Below are 22,925 nucleotides of genomic sequence, written 5' to 3' on the forward strand. Positions count from 1 at the left end.
TTCATAATTTAGGCTATAAGTAACTGCTTAAGTTACTGTATTTTTATTTCTTACCTATAAATAGCTGCATACGTTATTATGTATGAGCATTCTAAAATACATATTATCTTTTATTCCTGCTGAATACAAGTAAAAGATTAGAACAGAAAACAAAACAGAAATCTGCCAGTAGGACATCCACCATCAGCAGATGGCAAATGCTAGCAGGTTACTGTGAAAGTCAGCAAAACAGGCAGGCTGCCTCTAAAATTATAAAAATGAAAAAATTACTTTCTGTGTGGTGATGATGAATTACATTATACAAACAGGAGAAGATGAACAGAAGAAAGGCAGGTAAGATGTGTGGATGATGAAATTCAGTTCAGAGATCACCAGCTTTTTTTAAATTTGCACTTCAGCCTGCATTGAAAGTCACTATATTTGACATCAGTGGTACATCAAATACCAGTGGTGGTTATTCCTTTGCCAACACTATGGAGGAAGACACTGTTAGCAAGAAAATTAGCTGCTAACTGCTTCAAAGGATATTGCCACAATGGCATAGTAAATCTGCCAGATACACATACAACAGCTTTCTTTGAGACACTATTTACCTCATGTAGTGAGCTTGGAAAGGGCTACTTGACATGACCCAAAGGTATAATAGGCAAATGACATTTGCATCATTTGGAACAAACATACATACTCTCATAAATACAAGGCAAAAATGCTTCAAAATTCATGGACATGGGTATTACAGGCTGCTATATCCTCAAGATGATGAAAGGCTGAGTTATGGTTAGTTTTTGTAGTGATGCTAAAGCAACACTCAGTGAGAGAATATCAAGACTTTGTAAATGAAGGCCTAAAGCTCCAGGACTTGAAGGAATGCTAGAAAGCTGTGATCCATAACTTACAGCTTACAAAAAACTGAAAGAAGCTGAGCAGGAATAAAATGCCAGAGGAACTGCGGAAAACAGAAACAAGTATTTTTGTTGTTGGTTTGTTTTAATGACAGCGCCTCCAATAAATGATGTTATAAACTAGCAAAGGAATATGAAGCTGCCGTAATTTTTGAGTATCCTGTGGAATTGTTTTGAAACAAAAAACCTGAAATCTCTTCTTCATCTTTATAAGTTTGAAAAGAATTGAAAAGTTGCTACAGACTGGGCCAAATTTTTAAACTGTACCAATAGGTTCTCGTTTACAGAAGATTTTCAGGTTTTTCACACAAACCTTACACGTATTTGACATAGAATTGTGAATATCAACAGAAAAATCAACAAAGAACCAAGTGTTAAAAAAAACAAAAAACCCTGCAGTGCACTGGAAGGAAGAGGAGAAGTTGCAAGAACAAATTAAATGAGCTTAAGTTGATCAACGATGTGATGCGTTTGATCATGTTTTGTAGCCTGAAACCTTAGCTTTAAGCATTTAGTGAGCTCTCAGTTTGCAAAAAAGTCAGTGTTATATGTTATTCAATGAAGAATCTTATGTCTAAAGCAAATGTAAAGCCACAATAATTCCATGGTGCATCCTCACCTTGAATTTTGTGCCCAGTTCGAAACATGATTTTAAAGGAAGGAGCTTACGTACCTAAATGTGGAGGTGGCTTAGACCTTTTAAAGTCAAAATGCAAAATTTATGACCACAACAAAGGCAGAGAGCCTACAGGGAAAAAATAAAAGGGACTGATCATCCAGAAAGTCTATTGAAGTTCAGAAATTGTAGGGGTAAAAGTGAAAATACTAAGTTAGAATATCCAGTGCAACTTTAAAACAAATTGTGCAAGGTCATTCAACCATGTAAATGAAAGGGATAATCAAGAAAGAATAAATAGGGATGGTATGGAGTAAGATTGTAGAAGGGATTAAAGACAACCTAGTTATGGAACAAAAACTAAAGAAATACTTTGCCTCAGCTTTTGTCAAGTCAAATGATGGTGAACAAAGGCATGATGGAAATAAGGATACAGAAATGAGAAATACTACCTTGAAGGAGAAGTAAAATGTGTTTACGTAGGAGATAGGTTTGGGTATTTGACTGATCAAATAGTTTGGTCAATTGACCAGTCAACTATTCATCAAAAACTGTAGAAAATTGCCTATACAGTCAAATAATACACAGAAAAAACCACAAATTTGCCATTAAGTATATCAAAAAACAAGTTTATATATATTTCTGTCAAGAAAACCTCAAAAAAATTGCTCCCTATAAAATTGCCTACAATCTTTGACTGGTCAAAAATTGTGTTGTCCATTGATCAGTCAATTAACAATATTAGACCTGCCAATTGACTGATTTGCCAACCCTAGTAGGAGAAACTGTATATGAACAACTTAGAATTTTGAAAGTATTAGTATATGAAGTAATAGGTCCCAGGATTCTTAATCAAACATTTAAGTTTGAGTTGGTATCATAAAATTAAAGAACAGCATCTCTAGTATCCACATTTAAGAAAGAAAGCAACCACAGTCCTGTTAGTATGACCTCATTAATATGTAAGTCTTTAAAACAAATTTTGAACAAAATAATTAAAGACACAGAGGAAAATTCAAAAGGCACAATAAATAAATGTAACATGAGATTTCAAAGGTAGATTGTATGATGCTGACTTGTGATAGGAAAACTGATTTTCTAGGTAAAGGAAATGTAGTTCTGACCTGTCTGTACTTCTGCAAGTTATCTAATAAATTGAGAAATAAAACATTATTAATTAAACTGGAATATAGATGGATTAGAAAAAGAATTATTAACTGGGCGAGGAAATGACTAAAGGGCAGGTGGTAATTTACCCTGAAAGAAAAGACAAAAAGGAAGCTATGACTGTAGTTCCTCAGGGGAAATCTTGGGACCTGTCTTATTCTCTGTTTTTGTTCATGATGTTGGCAGCAATACCCCCCCTCCAAAAAAAACAAACCCAAACAAACCAGAAGTGCACTGACTAATTTTGCTATTGTCACAGAATAGTCAGGCATCATCAGTAGAGAGGAGGACTGTAAGACCACGGTGGAGGGACTGGATAACCTTAAAGACCAGAATCACAGAAATGTAAAAACTTTTTATACTACAAAGTGCAATGTCAGATACTTGAGGGCTACTTCTAAAAAATTCCCCTATAAACTGGTAGATCAAATGTGCGAATGTTGTATTCACAGGATGACTATGAATCGCCGATGTGATCTGGCCATCAAGACAACTCCGGTAGAGGGAGGGAAGTATTTTTAAAAAAGAAAAAGAAATGGTGAAACATCTGGAATTCTACGTGCAATTTGTCATCCATGCTCAAGTGAGATGTATTCAGACTGAAGACAGAATTGCTATAGGAATGATCAAGAGAATGATGATGTGGAAATTGCAGATCTTACAAGAGGGTACTTGAAGAGGTTAGTTTCCTTACACCAGCAAAACAAAGGTTTAAAATGTTTTCTATTGCTCCATTTAAATATACTGTGGTGAGGATGGATAGAAAGATTAATTGAAGCTAAAGGGCAATACCATCACAAGAATAAATAGACACAAAACTGCCTATAAATTTAGGTTGGTAACTGGAAGGTCTGTAATTAGCAGAGGGGGGACTGTCAAAAACCTTTCCAATGGGAGTAACAGGAACAAAAAAAAATGAATTACTTTTAAAGATGGATCTTAATTAGTTTATGAGACTCATTATACTTGCCTGTGATATCTGGAGACTCTATTTGATGACCTAGGAGGTCCCTAGGCTAGTAGGGACCTTAGGAGGTCCATACTGGATGAGGAAATGTCTAAAGGACAGGTGGTATCTGTTGTGCTGATAGAAAAGACGAAAGGGAAAGATGACCTAAGAGGTTCAGTGTTCTCACACGCACTCCCACACACCAACACGCTCCTTCCATTTCTCTCTCAAGTTCTCAAAATTGATTAATGCATCTACTTTTATAACACATTGTTATCTTACCCTTAAGACTAAGGCATAGGAAAACAGTGAGGAGGACCCTACCCACCATCTTTTGCATTTACTATTTTTCAAGGACTCGAACAACAAGCAATAGAAACACATGCATGCATCTAACTCTACTTACCGAACAGGTGGAATAGAATCTGGCCCTTGATGTTAGAAGGAAGCAACAAAAATAGTGACAATGCACAATAAGAAGAGCAGCAGCAATGGGGTTGGTGGCCGTCGGGGGGAGGGGGGAGGCACAATGATAATGCACAACAAAAAGATCAAAAGAACAATGCACATAGCTAGCTCTTCTACACAACTTTTTATCTATACTTCAATGTGCTTTACAAGAGAGCTAAATAACATTATCCTCATTTGAAAGATGGGGAAACTGAGGTAAAAAGAGATTAAATGACTTGCCCAAGGTCACAAAACCATCTCATAGTGGAGCTGCGATTAAAGCTAGGTCTCCTGTTCCACAGGCCACCAACCAAAAAGTAACCCCATTCTAGCTGTGAGAACAGGCTAGCAGCCAAAATACGAGGACTGTTCTTGGTGCTCGGAGCAGAGGACATGGGATTTCTGGCATCAGTTTACCGTTACTTTAACCTGAGCATTTTTATTCTTTAGCCAGATTTCTGATGTCCGATCAACAAAGAATATGACAATTTCTTTGCAACAGTAGAATCCACTCCCTAGTATTACAATAACTCTTCATTCATTAGGAGTGAGTACCTCACACAAACTGCTGTTTATATGATCACAATGCCAGCTACCAACCAAGTGACTCAAGAGGTGCTGAGAGTGCCATTATCTCAGAGTTTTTCTTTGTTCTCCTGGCAGGCAGAAAAGAGCCCTAGTTTTAAAGAAGCACCTCCAGCAGTTTCCTTGTATATCACCTGAGACAGTCATACTAGCAATGGCTTTAGGATTTATGGTATGAAACCTTCTGAGATTTCCTTGAAGGGGTGGAAAAAAGTTGTTACCTTAAAGTTCCAGAGTGTAGGCATTTGGGGATCTTGTCACAGGGGAAATCACTGAAAAATTCCAGAAGGTTTTCAATTAATACTTGTTCCTTTCCAATCATATAACCTCTATAGATTTGAGCTAGAAGGGGCATGAATTAACAGGACAGAATATATGCATGTTTACTATTCCTAAACCTTTTAAGACAGATGCTTCTTAATCCTTTTCTTCAGAAAAGTAGGATGAATGAGATTCCACAGCTTCCATAAACCAGTCATACAAGTAAGATGGGAGCAGAGGCAGTGGGACACCAACCCTGGTGCAATGGGAGTTAGGTGCCTACCCTTCTTAGATATGTTGAAAAACTCTCTGGAAATCTCATGATACAACTGTGTACCCAGTGAATTTTCATTAAAAATATGTATTACGGTTGCATGTTTGCTTTATACATCATGTTATTTCTTAAATGACATTTTACACCAACTTTCTTTGCCAACTGAAGGCTTAAGGCAACGCTTCAGGTAGCAACACATGAACTAATACATTGTGTCATTGATCAACTTGAGCTCTTTTTATTTTATGAAAAGGCTGCTTAAAAATGAAGATTCCCAGAATGAACATTAGGCTCATAACTATAATTTGGACTCCATAGGTTCTCTTCTGTGATGTGTGTCCTTGTCTTGACCAAGATGACAATGTATGAAATGAGCAAGGTGACCAAAAAAATGAGGAGAAACCTACTGTTGGCCATTAGCAGCTGAACCATGCAGGGTCCTGTGCAGGCCGATTTGCTGACTTGTGAGACATTACAGTGGAGCACAAAAAGGTAACTAGATAATTAATAGAATCCATGCCCCAGCCATTAATACTACAAACACTTCAAGTACCTCAGAGATTTATTCATAGCCACCTATTAATCAACTGCCATCATTACAAGGAAAAAGGCCACAGCACCCACAATAACATGGAAAAATCTCAGGGAAATGCATCTGTTAAATTGAGATGGTTTTGTATTGGTAGAGGAGATCCAACATCATTAGAGTTACTGACATCAGTGAAAACCAAGCTGGCCAGCAGAAAGGGTGTGCGAGTGTGGAGATGGTCATCGGTGATCACTTGTAGCAATGACAGTGAAATTTCCCAAACAGATCATGTAGATTAGAAGGAATATCATAGAAAGGAATTACTGAAGTTTAGGTTCCTACGTGAGGCCCAAGAGGATGAATTCTGTCACTGTCCTGTTCCATTTATTAACTTTGGACAATTTGGTGAGAATAAGGAAATAATGGATTACAATCTCAATGAATAACAATTAATTTGCATAAATTTGCTATGCTATCAGACTAGCTTCTAATAACTTTTAATTATATGAACTTGAACTGATGAGGTTGCTCAGACATTTGATGTAATCCTGTCTCTTTACAAGGAATGCACAGAGTCTTGTTTCCCTGAACACAGGAAAAATCAAACAACAGAAAATATTGCATGCATCTTTGCATCCAAAATTGTCCTTCCAAATTTGGTGTATGTGTCTAAAGTAGGGAAGCTGATTTTTCTGTCCATACTAGCAGCAGTGACATTTCTATTCAGGAAGCATAGAGTTAATTGACTCCAGGGTTCATTAGAATCTCCTTGATTCCTCCTAATTGGTCTTTATGCAACAGGTGTTAACAACCCACTCTCCTTTCTAATGGTCTTGATGTTCCACTAATCAAGCTGGCAAATTTTTTTTTCTTTCATACTGTCTTCCCAAAACCAAGGTGGTTGTCTTATTTTGAGGTGGGTGATATTCAAGAAAATATTGTACTCCATTTCAAACCCCTTTCCTCAACTTCTGCTGGAGCAACGCACAAAAAACACTTTTTTACTCTGAGGTTTCTTTCAGAATTACAGAAGAAATGTCTTAGCTAGCCTTAGCTTTCTGCGGTGCTTCTGCTATCATGCACATTCACTAAGAAAAGTTGGTAATCATCCATATGGCAGGGCTGCAGGGACTTGAGACTAACATTAGTGCCAAGTCTTTGCATGTGTAGACACCTGCCAAAAATTGCTTAATGCACATTAGCTTAATGCACATTAAATTTAGTTGTGCTTAAATGCACATGTAGACGCACTCAATCTGTACAAGGGAGTGGTCTAACCACCTTTGAATTTCTAGCCCAAGCAATAAGGTACACATTTATAGTTGGAAATCCTGAGGGCAGCTTTCAGAACAAGTCAAGATAGAAACTTAAATTCCTACATCTGGGATATGCAGAGGTGCTCTCCCACCATCTTATGCTTACTCACGTACCTTGGACAGGACTATGCTCAACACGAGGAGAATGAAGCAGAGCTACAAAACTATACTGGTTATACTGGAAACATCCAGTCTGCCCCAACACCCTGTTGGGAATAACTTTACCCTTTGATTAGGAGCAAGGACTTCTTATTTTCAAACAAATCAGGGACTGTTCTTATCATTTTGTAACTTTGCAAAAATAACAGAAGTTCTGCAAAGTTACACAGTGCTGAAATGAGTTTCACATTGTTATTTTCCCATGATTTTTTTTTAATATTGTTTAAAAAGCATCTTCCTATAAGAATTTTCATTTTCAAAGAACTGTTTTTTTCTGGGGGATCTTATTCTGTATTCCAAAAAGTTGCAGCTAGGTCTACCATTGACTGACTTCTTTTGTAGTTATACAGTTTAATATACTGATGTCTGCATAATAATAGATAATACCAGAAGTATAGCTAGACAAATGTCCAATCAGCTACATCAAAGGAAAATTAAAGAAATTGTGTACTGGACAACTTTAGAACCTATTCTGCATTAAGTCTCTTCATAGCCACTGTAAATTAGTCGTTGTTTTATTATATGAGGGATTAAAGAACTTCGAATTTTGGGGTTTTTACTCTCTTTTAAGATCCAAATGAGCTTTTTGCTCCAGTGCTATTTTATGACTATGAGTTCCACAGACCAATTGCCAGTAGAAGGTGATCTTTTAATAAGGGCACCTGTCAGGAGACCCCCATGTATAGATATGCAGGTTTCCTACTTTTTAATAGTGTTGGAGTGCTGTTGTCGCCATAATGGGAAATATACAAGAAGCAAGGTTTTTTCTTATGACAAGACTTTTTGTGTCTGAAAGTTTGTCAAATCTCACTCCCAACTATACAGTTGGTCCAATAAAAGATTTCACAAGAATAACACTTGCCTCTCTATTTCATTAAATCGCCTGTAATAAAATTTATTTTTTGTGGCGGCAGACTCATTCACTCTTCGTTGAAGCCCACCCAGAATTTCATTCAAACTATATCACTGATTTACAGCAAGTGAGGGGTGGATCAGTCCCACTGACTTCTATGGCAATCTTTTCAGACTGAGGGGAAGGAACCTCTGTCTGCTTCTTCATGGGTGAGTGCTGTAACCACCGAGGTATTGTATTAAGGGAGTATTAAAGAAAAAGCAAAAGCTGCTACTGCATTTCACGTGGAACTAGTCAGTGTTTGTGTGCCTGAGGTGTGCTTTCAGGATTACTACAGGATTTAGTGCTTCAACGCACTCTCACAGAGGACCATAATTTTCTGGATCCTAACCAAGCTTAAGAGGGAGTTTGGTGCCAAGCTGATCAGAACCATCAAGACTGAGGTGATTCAGCACTGTGCAAAACTAGAGCTTGGGGATTTCATTGTCACAAAATCTTGTGCTTATGGAGCTTAACCCTATTCTCTATCCCCCGCTTCCCCACCCCTTAGTTTAGGTAACAGCTGAGCTAGGAATTGGGGGATTGCACTTTTGGGCTTAAAAACCCAAATTCCATTTAAGTATCTCATTTGGCTTAAGGAGAGATTCTGTCAAAAATAATGTAAGATTCATATTCATCTTTTTAGGACATTTCTATTAGGGGTGTGCAAAACAGACCGTATCCAATTTGGATTTGGCCCAAATCAGGGACAGTGATTGATCCAAATCAACGAATCAAATCACTGTCCCCGATTTGATTTGGCCGAATCCGAATCTGAAGATTCAAAGCTGATTCAGAGAATCAGTGATTCAGACATAGACACAGCTTTAAATGTTTTTTCTACATACCTTGAGGTACCAGGTGCAGTTTGTGAACACTGCGATGCTGGGGCAGATGGAGTGCCCCATAGGAGCATTTGGGGGGGGAGGGGGGAGGCTGCATGCTTGGCGACAAACCCAGAAGTGGACCAGAAGCACTTCTACTCCACCTTCAGGTCCGCCACTGAGCACACTGGAGGGCCCCCCCACACCCCTGCAGCTCAGCAATTGGCTGCACAGGACCCCAGGTGCCTCTCCAGACCCAGGAGGCACCAGTAGCTGAGCCTGGGAGGGTGTGTGGGGGGGGTCTTGCATGCTGCCTAGCGGACCTGGAAGTGCTTCTGGTCCACTTCCAGGTCTGCTGCACTGGAGACCCCCTGCCGCACTCCTGTGGGATGTTCCATCTGCCCCAGCATCACAGCATTCACGAGCCACCTGCCACCTTGACGTATGTAAAAAAAAAACATTTAAAGCTGTGTCTATGTCTGAATTGCCAAATCGCTCCAAATCAATTTGGAGAGATTAAAGGGTCTCCTAATTTGATTCCGATTCAGAGATTTGGCCACCAAATAGGGCTGAACCTCCGCTGAATTGAACCAGGGATCAAAGCTTTGCACAGCCCTAATTTTTATCAGAGCCAATAGAATAGCAATGTATACAAGCACAGCTGATGTCTTGTCTCAGTCAGGAACTGGTCAATTTTGGCTGAGCCAGGTTAGTTGCTTCTCAGTTATGATAAAATTAAAAAAGATTACTGAAATAAATTTTCCCTCTCCCTCCCCCTTTCTCAGTCTCATTGATATGTTTATTTTGCTCTGTAAGAGTCACCTACTACCAAAGTATCTGACTTCTTTGTGTTATGGTAGTTTTATTCCATAAATACTAAAAGATTTCTTGATCTCTTTCCATGCTTTTTATTCATATTGAACACACCATATCATCAGAGAGCTTTGCCTGAACAAAACTTCAAGATTTGGCCCAAATGCATTGCTGCTGAAGGCAATGATGACGTTTTTCTTCTGTTAACAGACAAATAATGAATTTCTCCTATGTAGGCTTATAACACTGGGTCGCTTAGGACTTTTAAGAATGTTAATGTTCTTTCGATTTTAAATATTATTTTATATCCTTTTATTTAATCATCTGAATTTCAGTAACAATAAAAAGGGATTATCTAGGAGGATAGTGATGAAAAATGTATACTGAACATGTTGAAATACATGAAATCTGTCTCTCTTCCCTTCTTTTCTCTCTTTCCATCTTCCTTCCTCTCTATTCTGCCTTTATGTCTTTCTGTCTGTTGGCTGTTAACTGTTACTGGAATAAGAGAAAACTCTAAAATAAAATACACAAGCCTTTGCAAAATTCCTGGCTATGAGCTAAACCCTGAGTGTGTCTCAGGTATGGTTACACATTTTTCTCCTTCTAGACTGATTTTTAAAATCATCTTTTTTTTTTAATGTATTTTCTTAATGTGTTTACATTCCTTAAAAATCATGACTCATGAAAAGCCAAAGAGCTGCCTGAAAAACAGTTTTATTGTGATTTTACTTATGGAAGTTTGTAGCCCAGAATTTTCAGTTCCCCAAAAAATGAAAAATTCCTATTAGGCTTTGTAAGAGGGATCTGTACTCTGTGTGGCTCCCTGCTCATGTGATAGATAGCTTTGGGCTCTCTGGAGCTTGCACATTTAGGGTATTACAGCCGATGTTTATGGTAGGGTTCTTTTTCCTCTAGCTTATCCACCCAATCTCACCTGCCATGACTTGCCGTAATAAAGAAAAAAGATGGAGGAAGGCTAGCTACCCTACTTTGCTGCTATCCTTTCTTCTACCTAGGGTTTTTCCAGATTCTCCTACTGCAGCTCCTTTCTAGTAGGCTCAGATAAGCTGGATACTGCTGGCTGGGTACACTCAGGTCACCGCTTACTTAGCATAAATGTGTGTCTCAGAGGGCTGCAGGGCTCCGAGCCTCCGTTTGCACAAGCGCTCTTGCCTGGTTTTGATGTCTTCTTCTGATCACGGGCCCGGAGTTGTGATGGTCAGTCATTTCTGCTTCCCGTTGGTCCCCTTTTTCGACTCCTTTGCTTGAGGTAAGTATGGAGACTCCTCTGATTCTCAAAGGGAGAAAGCTCCTTGCTCTCATCCTTTTACCCCTCTTGAGGTGCTCTTTCCTATTCTCATTTTAGTATGAAGGCTTTTTTCCACAGAGTTCCCTCCACATCTGTCTGTCTGTCTGCCTGCCTGTCTTCTCCTCTACTTCCGGGGTGCGGGTTGCTGTGGGGTGCGGTTTTTAAGTATTCCCTGTCCCACACCCAGTTAACCAGAACTGGCTGGAACTAATAAACTGGGGCATTCCTGCTCTCCATGCATCCTGCTCCTTTACTCCTGTCAGGTTATTCAGTAAGTATTCATGCTTGGGGCACCCACCCCAGCACTTATTATTCTCTTCAGGAGTTTTTCTTACTCCCTCCTCCAAGCTGGCTGTGCGATCTTTACTGCCACAGGCTTCTAGCATATTCAGAAACTAGAAGATACTATTTGCTAACCAGCATGAATTCCTGATGGTAAATATTTATCAAACTTCATCCTTGAAGAATGAAAAGTGAAGACTGATATTTAGCATGTTCAACAATTTGTTTGGAACCAATCCTGGATTATCTACTGGAGAGAAACTGAGTAAAGCATTCATATGTCTAGCTTTTATGATATTTTAAATAGATCAATTACTGCTAGCACTGGTACTAACTTTTTATTGCTTTCTGGGCCAGGGACAGACGTTATACTTTTACCAGTATAAGTGATAAGTAACAGAAGTTCAGTACACAAAAGCAAATTATTCCTGTAACAGAACAGAATTTTGGCATACATAGACTCATTTAAATGTGGCAGAATCTGGTCTAAGGTTTACACTCTCTACCCTCGCACCAAAGGGTGAATGTGTGTTCTGTTCCTTACCAGTCTAAACTATTCTGCTTACAGAAAGCGATGCAACTTAAATTGATTCTGCCTCAGGCTGTCTGTACCTAACCCTGAAGTGAGAGGTCTGTTGGGCAAGGACGTTAGTTGAGTGAATCAAAAGAGAAGGGAAGAGCCTGAAGAGTCAACCCTGCAAAGATCTCTCCTGATCTTTCCTGATTTCTCATTATCTAAACTGTCCTGTACATGTTTAAGGGTATGCTTGCAGGATCACAGTAAAATTCTTAAAAGTCAAACCTAAAGTTTGCACCATGCCTAGTGCAATGGGGCGAAGGTTTTGTAAATGGGATCCCTGTGCCAGTATAATAAAATAATGAAGGAAAGAAATGAAGGGGGATTTGTAAGATAGAAAGAGTGATGAGGGTCAAGAGTCTTTGAAACAGAGAAAACTTTTGAGTCCTGACCTCTGTGGGCACATCCAGATGAGCATGCATATGCCTCTTGCAGTTTCTCAAACCAGTTTGAGATGCCGCAAGAAGTACACTGGGAATGAAAAATGGTTGAGGCATGCTGAGAACAAAAAAATGGATTTCCAGGTATCAAAAAAAAAAAAAAAACCAGAAAAAAGTGGCACAGGGCACATTTCCCCAGCATTCCCTGAGGCAAGCTGGGTCTTGGACCTCCAGAGACACCCTGGCATTCAGCCAGAGCATCTCTATGGTGCCCCTGCTGCCATACCATGCTGCGTTCACATGCGGAGGCTGGGGCAAGCAGGATCACTGCAAGGTTCAGCGTGACCTGGGCACTGTCCCTGGTAAGTAGGGACTGGGGCTGGGAGGGATTGTGGGGGTGGGAAATTGAATTTCCAATGTATCAAATCAAGAGCAAGATCTTATAAAGGGGGATAAGGCAAAATGTCATGTTTATTGATTACATGATCAGACATGGAGGTACGGACACACCACTCATACAAACACACACATTTCATTATGCACATCATTACACACAGATGCACGCAAACACAAAACAACCATTCCATTTAGATATTCTAGCTACCAGCAGCAGTTGTTCAATAATGGCACTGGATGGCCAGTCCAGGCCTTGTTGAAAGAGAAAGATCCTAGAGATAGCAGGTTGGAGTGGGGTGAACAGATGGATCTGTGCTCTGAAGAAAGCAGCAGTTGAGAGAGACTCACCTACCTTAGTATTTTTAAAGTCCTGTTTTATAGGGATTAGCATTCTTTGTCTCAGTGCTTCAGGGGTTTTCCATACCCAGTTTCTGTTTTTGCTGGTGTTCCTCATCCATCTTCTGCTTATCTCAGCCCCAGGTTAGTTTCATAAAAACTGGTATCTCAGCCTTGGAGTGTCCTTGCTGCCCATTTGGCAGGATGTGTGCATTCTTCCTCCTTGTTATCTCCTTTGTGCCCAAGGCCTCAAAGGGATTCTTCAGCCATTTATTAATTAGTTTACTGACTGGTAACTTACATTTGGCACCTTGTTGCTTACATAAACAGTTAAATCTTCTTTTCCCATCTCTATGCCAGTGTCTCACAATTCACCCTTTCACATATGCTCATACATCAAGGACATGCAGAGTTTCATAGATTCATAGATGCTAGGGTCGGAAGGGACCTCAATAGATCATCGAGTCCGACCCCCTGCATAAGCAGGAAAGAGTGCTGGGCCTACATTACCCCAGCTAGATACACATCCAACCTTCTCTTGAATACCCCCAGGGTAGGGGAGAGCACCACCTCCCTTGGGAGCCCGTTCCAGACCTTGGCCACTCGAACTGTGAAGAAGTTCCTCCTAATATCCAATCTAAATCTGCTCTCCTCTAGCTTGTGGCCATTATTTCTTGTAACCCCCGGGGGCGCCTTGGTGAATAAATACTCACCAATTCCCTTCTGTGCCCCCCTGACGAACTCATAGGCAGCCACCAGGTCACCTCTCAACCTTCTCTTGCGGAGGCTGAAAAGGTCCAGCCTCTCTAATCTCTCCTCATAGGGCTTGGCCTGCAGGCCCTTAACCATACGAGTGGCCCTTCTCTGGACCCTCTCCAGGTTATCCGCATCCTTCCTGAAGTGCGGCGCCCAGAATTGCACGCAGTACTCCAGCTGTGGTCTGACCAGCGCCCGATAGAGGGGAAGTATCACCTCCTTGGACCTATTTGTCATGCATCTGCTGATGCACGATAAAGTGCCATTGGCTTTTCTGATGGTTTCGTCACACTGCCGACTCATGTTCTTCTTGGAGTCCACTAGGACTCCAAGATCCCTTTCCACTTCCGTGCCACCCAGCAGGTCATTTCCTAGGCTGTAGGTGTGCTGGACATTTTTCCTCCCTAGATGCAGCACTTTGCATTTCTCCTTGTTGAACTGCATTCTGTTGTTTTCTGCCCACTTGTCTAACCTGTCCAGGTCTGCTTGCAGCTGTTCCCTGCCCTCCGGCGTGTCCACTTCGCCCCATAGCTTAGTGTCATCTGCAAACTTGGACAGAGTACATTTCACCCCCTCGTCCAAGTCGCTGATGAAGACATTAAAAAGTATCGGTCCAAGCACCGAGCCCTGCGGGACCCCACTGCCCACACCCTTCCAGGTCGAAACCGACCCATCCACCACAACTCTCTGGGTGCGACCCTCCAGCCAATTCTCCACCCACCGGACTGTGCAGTCATCCAAGTCACAGCCCCTTAACTTGTTCACCAGTATGGGGTGGGATACTGTATCAAAGGCCTTCCTGAAGTCCAAGTATACAACATCCACCCCTCCTCCTGCGTCGAGGCGTTTTGTGACCTGGTCATAAAAAGAGACTAGATTGGTCAGGCACAATCTACCTGCCACGAACCCGTGCTGGTTTCCCCTCAGCATAATTTGTCCTGCCGGGCTCTCACAAATGTGAGCCTTGATGATTTTCTCAAAGATTTTGCCAAGGATGGAGGTGAGACTGACTGGCCTATAGTTACCCGGGTCCTCCTTCCTCCCCTTCTTGAAAATGGGAACCACATTGGCCCTTTTCCAGTCCTCCAGGACTTGACCCGTGCACCACGAGCATTCAAATATTCCCGCCAGTGGCTCTGCAATGATGTCGGCCAGTGCCTTCAGTACCCTCGGATGGAGCTCATCCGGGCCTGCCGACTTAAAGGCATCCAGTTCCTCCAAGTGACCCTGCACCACCTCAGGGTCCACGCATGGAAGTCTGGTGCCTTGCTGCTGCCTCCCTACACTCCCAGTGAGAGACTTGTCATGCCTCTCGCTTAGGAACACTGAGGCGAAGAACTCGTTGAGGAGTTCAGCCTTGTCCCCTCTGTCCGTCACCAATTGTTTCTGCCCATTTAGCAGGGGTCCTATTCCTCCCTGGGCCTTCCTTTTACTCCCTATATATCTAAAAAACAATTTCTTATTGTCTTTTACTTGGGTTGCCATCCTCAGCTCCATGGTAGCTTTGGCCTGTCTAACTGCCTCCCTACAAGCACGAGCAGAAGAGGTATATTCCTTATGTCAAGCAAAGAATACAAAATGGAGTTTTCAAGTTACTTACAGGTCAAGACTACCATGGTTACCGTATATTACTATTACACTCTATGTTAACATCAGCTACATTAGTTCAGTTCATGCTACAGGGGGGAGGCTGTGGATGTGTGACGGGACTGTGGGGGGGTGAGGGTTGGGGCTGGGTGGAGTGCATGGGTCCCCCACAGGGCCCACAGCTCCTGGGCCCTGAAACAGCAGCAACAGCCATTGGGCACTCAGAGCCTGCTGCTGCCACAGCCCCCCACAGAGTGGCACCACCCCAGCCATAGCAGACCCAGGGCCAACTGTGCAGCTTGTCACAGGGCCATGCACCTTCAGGCAGTACTGGGGCTGCTCAGGCTGTCACCTGGGGCCCAGTACCACTCAGAGGCCATGCATCATGGCAGGCTGGGTCCTGCCTCCACGGAACTGGCCTGGCCCAACGGCGCATGGGGTTCATAGAGGCAGGACCCAGCCTGGTGTGATGCGCAGTCCCTGCAAGCAGTGCCTGGCCCTGAGTGACAGTCCAAGTGGCCCCGGTGATATCTGAAGGCTCACAGCCCCCTGCCTAGCTGGACCAGATGCATGACAAGCTGCACAAGCAGTGCCAGGTCTGAGACAGCTCAGGCCATGCCACACAGTGCTGCAAAGAGTTCTGGCAACAGTGGGCCCTTGAGTGTCTGATTGCTGCTGCTGCTTCTGGGACAGGTGCTGTAGCCCCTGTAGGGAGATCTGTGGCCCCTGTGGGGGGGGGCAGTCAATGAGTTGTGTGAGAGGGGCTGTGCCCTGTGGGGGCCAGGGGAACCAGCCCACCTGAGCAGCCCCTGCACACATCCTCCCCACACTGGGCCACAGTCCCTCCACACCCACAGCCACCCCACAATCTACCCACAAACCCCAAGCCACCCTCACAAACCCCTTACCCACATAACCCCAAGCCCCTGCACAAGCCCTATCCCTGCCACAAACCCCACAACCACCCCCACACCTCTTCCCCCACCAAACCCCACATTCCCACCACAAATGTCATACCCTACATGCCCAGCCAGCCACATGGCATGGCATGGCATGGCATGGGATCTACTGGCAGGAGCTGCAACTGCAGGAGCAACTGCCACACTGCAACCTTGCCCCATGCTCGGACATCTGGCCCCAGCATAGGGGGGCTTCTGGTCCTAGGAGTCATTTGAAGGGTGTGATGAGCTGAAGGAAGGGGTGGAGGTGGCAGCAGGGGTGTGTCAGAGAGAGATGGGGGTCATGAATGTGGGAGTGTTCTGGGTAGGAGGGGCTTCCAGAGACAGGATTAGTGCCCCTCTGCCCCCCTACAACTGTCTGTGCAGGTGGAGGCTGGCCTGACAGGAAGGGACCCAGCTCATTCCCTGATCCCCAGTTGAGGACTTCCCAGGATGGGACAGAGAGCAGAATGGCATGGGCTGGCACTGCTCAGAAACACAAAGCAGTGAGTGAAACAGCTGCAGCTGGACTTATGTCCTGGTGCTGGGGTAGAGCTGTGGCTGGGAGGGAGCTAGTGCAAGCAGGCAGGGGCGGCGGGTCAGGAGTGAGGGGGCTGGAGTGGGGGAGTGGTCTGTGGGTTGAGAGTGAGAGGCAAGGGTGGTGGCAGATCACTGGCATATCAGTGCTGCACAGTACCACACATCCTCGTGAGTGAAGGGGTTAGGGGCGGTCAAGAAATACCCACTTCTTTTCTGCCTCCCTGCTCTGAGTCTGGCCAGCCCCCTCAGTTTTCAAACTCTGGCTGCTGGATCCACCTGGTCAAGCTAAGTGACTGGGTTGTAAAAATTCAGTGGTGGGGGGAGCTCACTCTTCCTTTGTCCTGAGTTTCCCACTGAACAACCTGTGCAACGCTGGTTATTCCACCTGGGGATGCTGACAACTTTTAAAAGGATTGGTCTGCCTCAGCTGGGTTCCAATAAGGCTTGCTTCTGATTGGAGCCAAGTGATACAGTCAGAAAAGGTATTTTAAGTGTCAAGTCACCTGGTCTAGGGGCTTCCTCAGGCAGGCATTTTGAAAACACACACAGAAGCTTGGCCTCCAGAATTTTCTGGATGTATATGTGAGCAACTTACCTGAAATTTAGCCAGTATACTAGGGTTATATATCTTTAACCACATGTTAAAAGGGCCAACAAGCCTATTCTGTTTTGCTCAAGGCATTTTTTTTGTCTAATACTCTTCCATCTTGTACTCCTTCCCCATTCTCCCTCTCTCTCATTAATAAAAGCAAAAGCTACTTGCATGCAACATGCTGGCTGTGAATTCCACAGGACAGAAAGGTCAGATAGCCTTTATAGCTCGCTTTGTTCAGCTAACTAATGTGAACAAGTTCTTTATACTTGTCCTCCAACAGAGGAGGCTACCTTTGAATGCTTCAACAGAACCACCCCAAGACACCATGGTGGGGCTAAGCACCCCAAAGATCTGCAGAGTCTGTGTACCCCAGGCTGCACAGAGCCCTAACAGAGACAGGAGCCTGGGTGGTGGCAGCAGTTATCACAGGCTCGTGGGTGTGGTCCAGGAATGGGGAAGCCAGAAGTAGGAGGCCCAGGGGAGACACCCAAAGTTTGGTTTTGGTTGGGCACAGTGAGGCAAGTGACTCAGTGTAGTAGCACCTCCTATTGTTCCACAACAGGGGCAGGTTTGATATTTTCTATAACAAAAAACCTAAAAGTAAATGCCAAAGTGTATAGATATTTAGAATTTAGTTGATTATGATGATAGAGGCACTGGTAGACTTCCAAATTGCTTTAGATCCCCACTTTCCCATGCCACGTGGGGGGCTCTGTCATGAGCCCTCAAACCCCCACCCACTTTCCCAGCTCGCCACACCCGTGGCTGCCCCTCCCATCCCAGCTTCCAGCCCTTAAATTTTTTTTTAAAAACCTTGACTCTCAAGCTCCTGCCAGGACCTCTGTTCTAGGTATAGGCTCCTGCCTACACCCCTGTTCCTCTGGCCTAATCTTTGTGATCATATCCCCATCTGGTGGCTACACTCAGCAGCTACATAGAGCAACTGTAAGTCACAGGTGATGGCAAAGCCAGTATCTCATTTATAGGGAAATTCAGGAGGCTAGGAATTAATTTATCTACCTAATCAGCCCAACAAAAAGTAAAAGCAAACAACAATAATTACAAAGAGAAGACTTGAGAAAGGTGGTCATGAAAAGGTCACAATTTCACATAGAAAAGTATAGTTTCAAAATAATAAAAAAAAACCCTTGTATTTCACTTTTCAGATCTTAATTTTTCATGTTTTTAAAAATATAGTGACATAAAATAAAGGTGCCTTATAAGACTGTATGCAGCCTCACATGCAACCAGTAGCACACCATAAATAGTTCAAATTCAACTTTCACACCAAAAAAACCATAAGTCATCGAAATTGACATCTCCCTCTTGCCCCCCCAAGATGATGAATGAATTCTGAATATTGTCATTTTTCTTGTCAAAAAGCTTTGAAAAGATGTCTTATTTAAGAGCAAAAGGCACTGATATAAAAGAGATTAGCCATTATGTGATTGAAGTCTGGATCTATATCTGGAGGGTTCTGCCACAGACTGGAGCACTCAGAGGTTGGGAATACAACCAGAATGATTGCCCTTACCCAGCACCTGCCTACCTGAAGACCCTGAATCAGGGACAGTGCTTTTGGGACCCTCCCTCTCTGTAGTCACTGCTCAGAACTAGTAGATTGTTTCTCCTGAAGCTTTCACCACCCCTGTTCAGGAGCAGTAGAGGGGGCACCGGGAGGGCAGGTGGCTGGCGCAGCAGCCTCTGGGTCATACTTCTCTTTACTGGCTACAGATCTTCAGGAGTGATTCAACTGACCTTGCCTGGACCACCACACACCCCCCTCCCTGCACTGACCTGCTGCTCTATCTGCATAGAAAGTCACGATTAATAGGATAAGCAATCTTAGTAAGATCCTCCCCAGTCTTTTCCCCCAGGTACTAGGCCATAAAATAATTTATAGCCCTAAGATCCTGGGGGACAAAGTTGAGGTGGCATGCGAGGATCTGTGGAACTTCCTGAGTCTTACTGGAGCTGTCTGAACTTACTCAGACTCCATCATCTGCCTTCTCAAAAAGAGAGGTCCCATTAAAACAGTGCTTCTCAACTTTGTAAGACTCAAAACTCCCTTCAGAAAATGCCAGCTCTTAGTTTTCTCCTTTTTTTTTTTACTACAGAAAAATAATAAAATAATTCTTCTGTTGCAAAAAACTCAGAAGGGCCATGAAATGTCCAAATGTTTTTAATATGCTGAATTCCTATTTGAAGTCTCTGGATTTATCTTGTGAACCCCGTTGCACCCTGAAGAATGCTAACAATGCCCGTACTTCATGGTATCCTTGAAAGGATCGCAAGGCACCCTAAAGTGCCACAGAACCCTGGTTGAGAATCATTGCTTTAAAGAAAGCTTAACACTGAGGCTGAGGCAAGATCCCACTGGGATCCAGTTTCTATTCCATGTATTAGGCCTGTAAGTGGACTTAACAGCAATTATATTACATCATGTTCATGTACCTGAAAATCTGTATTGAATCTAGTTTTGTAACACACCAGCATCCAACCTTTAGGACTGAGCCACAAAAAAATGCATTGAGGAGGAAGAGGACCCACCCAACTTAACAGTTTTTCAGTGACTCAAGTGGGGGTTGTGGGGAGTGGATAGGATCACTCTTAGCCACCAAGGTCCACTTATATATCTAAAAGATGGACCACAATCCAACTGTGTGTGCTCTTCCTGAGGATAGCCAGAACCAGCCCAGCTCACTGCGGGGGGAGGAAATTCACTCAATCAAGTGCAGCATGAAAAAAAGGTAACCAACTTACAGAAGGTTTGCCTCTGGGCCTCTGCTCCTGATCCATGTGCAATGTGTCCAGGGAATAAGTCCCACCAGGCGTCAAAAGTAAGAAATGGATAAACAGCCTTCTTACGTCCCTTATTAGTAGAGCATTAAGTTCAGCTACAGCCAGGTCGTCTTCAGAGAGCAACCAGTTTGATTCTGCTTCTGCCAGTTTCATCTCAGAATGAAGAGTAGAGGGCTGCTGAGATATCTGTGCCTTTTCTATCCAGCTCTATAAGTGGTAGGGGAAATGATTATTACATAGAACACAGGCAATGAGGCAATGAGCCACTGGAGATGGACCATAGTGTAGGCTGAGAAAAGGAAACATATAGCCATGAAGCATGTTTGTTATTTCAATCATTTATATTCAGGTATTCACATAAAAGGAAAATTTTAAGACCCTAAATATAAATCGCAACTCATATTCTTTAAAGAATTTGCCATCAATTTATTCGAACTATCTCTAGCTGTATAGATATGCAGTGCTTCCTGCACATAATTCTGACTTTTCATCAAAGCCCTAGCACCAAAATTATTTTAATTTGTGATAACTCGATTTTTTTTTTTGCTATTTTCTACTAAAAACTCCTTATATTAACACCTGAAAAAAACACTATTAGAGTTGTTTTTTTTCTTTTTGAAATAAAGGTAAAAAATGGTGACGATAAGGACACTTTCTGTAATTCTTGGTTATCTGGAGACGCTGTTGAGGAAATCAATATTGTGAAATATTACCAGAATTTCAAACCCATATATTTTATTGCATCTGTGCTTATTTCTGTTCTGTAGGAATACTTAGGAGATGGTATCAAGGAACAAGGACCATGGTTAATAGCCTATACAATGTCTAACAGTGCCTAGAAATTCATAATCTGTCAGGGGCATATAGGAAGTCAGTAAGGGGGGAGTCCAGGTCTCCTGCTCTCTGCAAACTCCTGCAGTGTACATTTGCCCAAATTGCTGCAGGAGACATCCATCTGTTGTAAAGAGGTAAGTATATCATACACATAGTTAGCCACAGACGGTGCCCAAGAGACAAGTGATAGAGCTGCATGATGCAAAACAAAGGGGGAAATCTAGTCAGGGTTTGGAGTCACAAATCACTTGTAATCAGGTGGCAGGCTTTCTACCTGTTGAACTTGGGTAGGGAGACATTGCATATAAGCTGCCACTTATGATGATGCAGCTCCCAAGTGCCAGAGAAGTCCAGGAGCAGGAATTTGATAAATACATATATTGTAAACTTAACAGTATATAACAAAGCTGAAAGATTTCAGGCAAAACCTGTCAATTTTCAATTTTCTTAATGCTGCCTTGTATATATTGTAAATATACAAATTTGAGGTGGAAATATTCAATAATTCCAATGGCAATTTTTCTTACAATAAGTGAAATTTTTCTGTCCATGCTGAGGCCATTATAAACAGGAGAAACAGGGTCATTACCTATGTTTCTCTGATCCTGACTGTTACCTTCTTTCTTCTCTCCACAGGCATCACACATTACATGGGAAGGAGAATGTCCAACTGGACCACAGTGACTGAATTTCTCCTCCTGGGGTTCTCCAACACTTGGGAGCTGCACATTTTACACACCATTCTCTTTCTGGTGGCATACATGGCATCCCTGATTGGGAATCTCCTAGTTATTGTGGCTATAGTTCTCGACCACCACCTTCATAGCCCCATGTACTTCTTCCTGATGAATCTGTCCATCCTAGACCTTGGAACTATCTCTGTCACCATCCCCAAATCAATAGCCAATTCTCTGCTGAACACCAGGTCAATTTCCTATGCTGGATGTGTCAGCCAAGTCCTTTTCTTCTTCTTCTTCCTTGCAGCTGACTTCTCTTTCCTTACCATCATGGCATATGATCGATACATTGCCATCTGCAAACCACTGCACTACGAGATGATCATGAACAGGAAAGCTTGCATCCAAATGACAGTCAGTGCATGGATCTGTGGTTTTCTATATTCTGCGCTGCACACTGGTAACACCTTCAGTGCATCTTTCTGCCAAGCTAATATCATCAACCAATTCTTCTGTGAAATCCCCCAGCTACTCAAGCTCACTTGCTCTGACTCATACTTTAGACAGCTTGGAATAATTGCTGTTGGTGTGTGTATAACCTTTGGCTGTTTTGTTTTCCTAATTGTATCATACATTCAGATCTTCAACACAGTTCTCAGAATCCCATCTGAGCAAGGCCGGCACAAAGCCTTCTCTACCTGCCTTCCTCACCTCATTGTGGTCTCCTTGTTTATTAGCACTGGTACCTTTGCCTATATGAAACCTATATCCAGATCCTCATCAGCTCTTGATCTCATGGCAGCCATTCTCTATTCTGTGCTGCCTCCGATAATCAATCCAATTATTTACAGCATGAGGAACAAGGACCTTAAATGTGCCCTGAAGAAAATGATCCAGTGCAAGTAATTCACCAAGAATAAGATGTTCCCAGGGACGGATCTGGAGCGCAGGGTGGTGCTGCAGTGTGATCCTACCCCTTCTGCTGCTGCCACCACTGTCCACCAGCAGTCCCCAGAGCTGCTTCATCCCCACTCTGTCTGCAGGCAGTGGCTACACAGGGCACCAGGCTCAGCAGGAGACAGCAGCAGTGGTGCACAGGTTCCTCCAGTATCTGTTCCTAGTCAGTGTGAGACACCTGCAGGGGAGGAGTGGGGGGTATGCCAGTCAGAGGCATTC

At 43.0% G+C, this 22,925-nt stretch overlaps 1 protein-coding gene across 1 annotated transcript; it reads left to right on the forward strand.

Moving 5' to 3' along the window:
• The first annotated feature begins 16,609 nt into the window (after window positions 1-16,609).
• LOC149862800 (olfactory receptor 14A16-like) lies at window positions 16,610-22,655 on the forward strand. The gene is made up of 2 exons (XM_090051992.1): window positions 16,610-16,617; window positions 21,734-22,655. Exons 1-2 carry the CDS (start codon window positions 16,610-16,612, stop codon window positions 22,653-22,655), a joined length of 930 nt encoding a protein of 309 aa, XP_089908118.1.
• Window positions 22,656-22,925: the final 270 nt, after the last annotated feature.

Source organism: Crocodylus siamensis, chromosome 6 (genome assembly GCF_052110815.1).
Source record: "Crocodylus siamensis isolate JL-2025a chromosome 6, ASM5211081v1, whole genome shotgun sequence".
In the NCBI taxonomy this organism is placed as follows: Eukaryota; Metazoa; Chordata; order Crocodylia; family Crocodylidae; genus Crocodylus; species Crocodylus siamensis.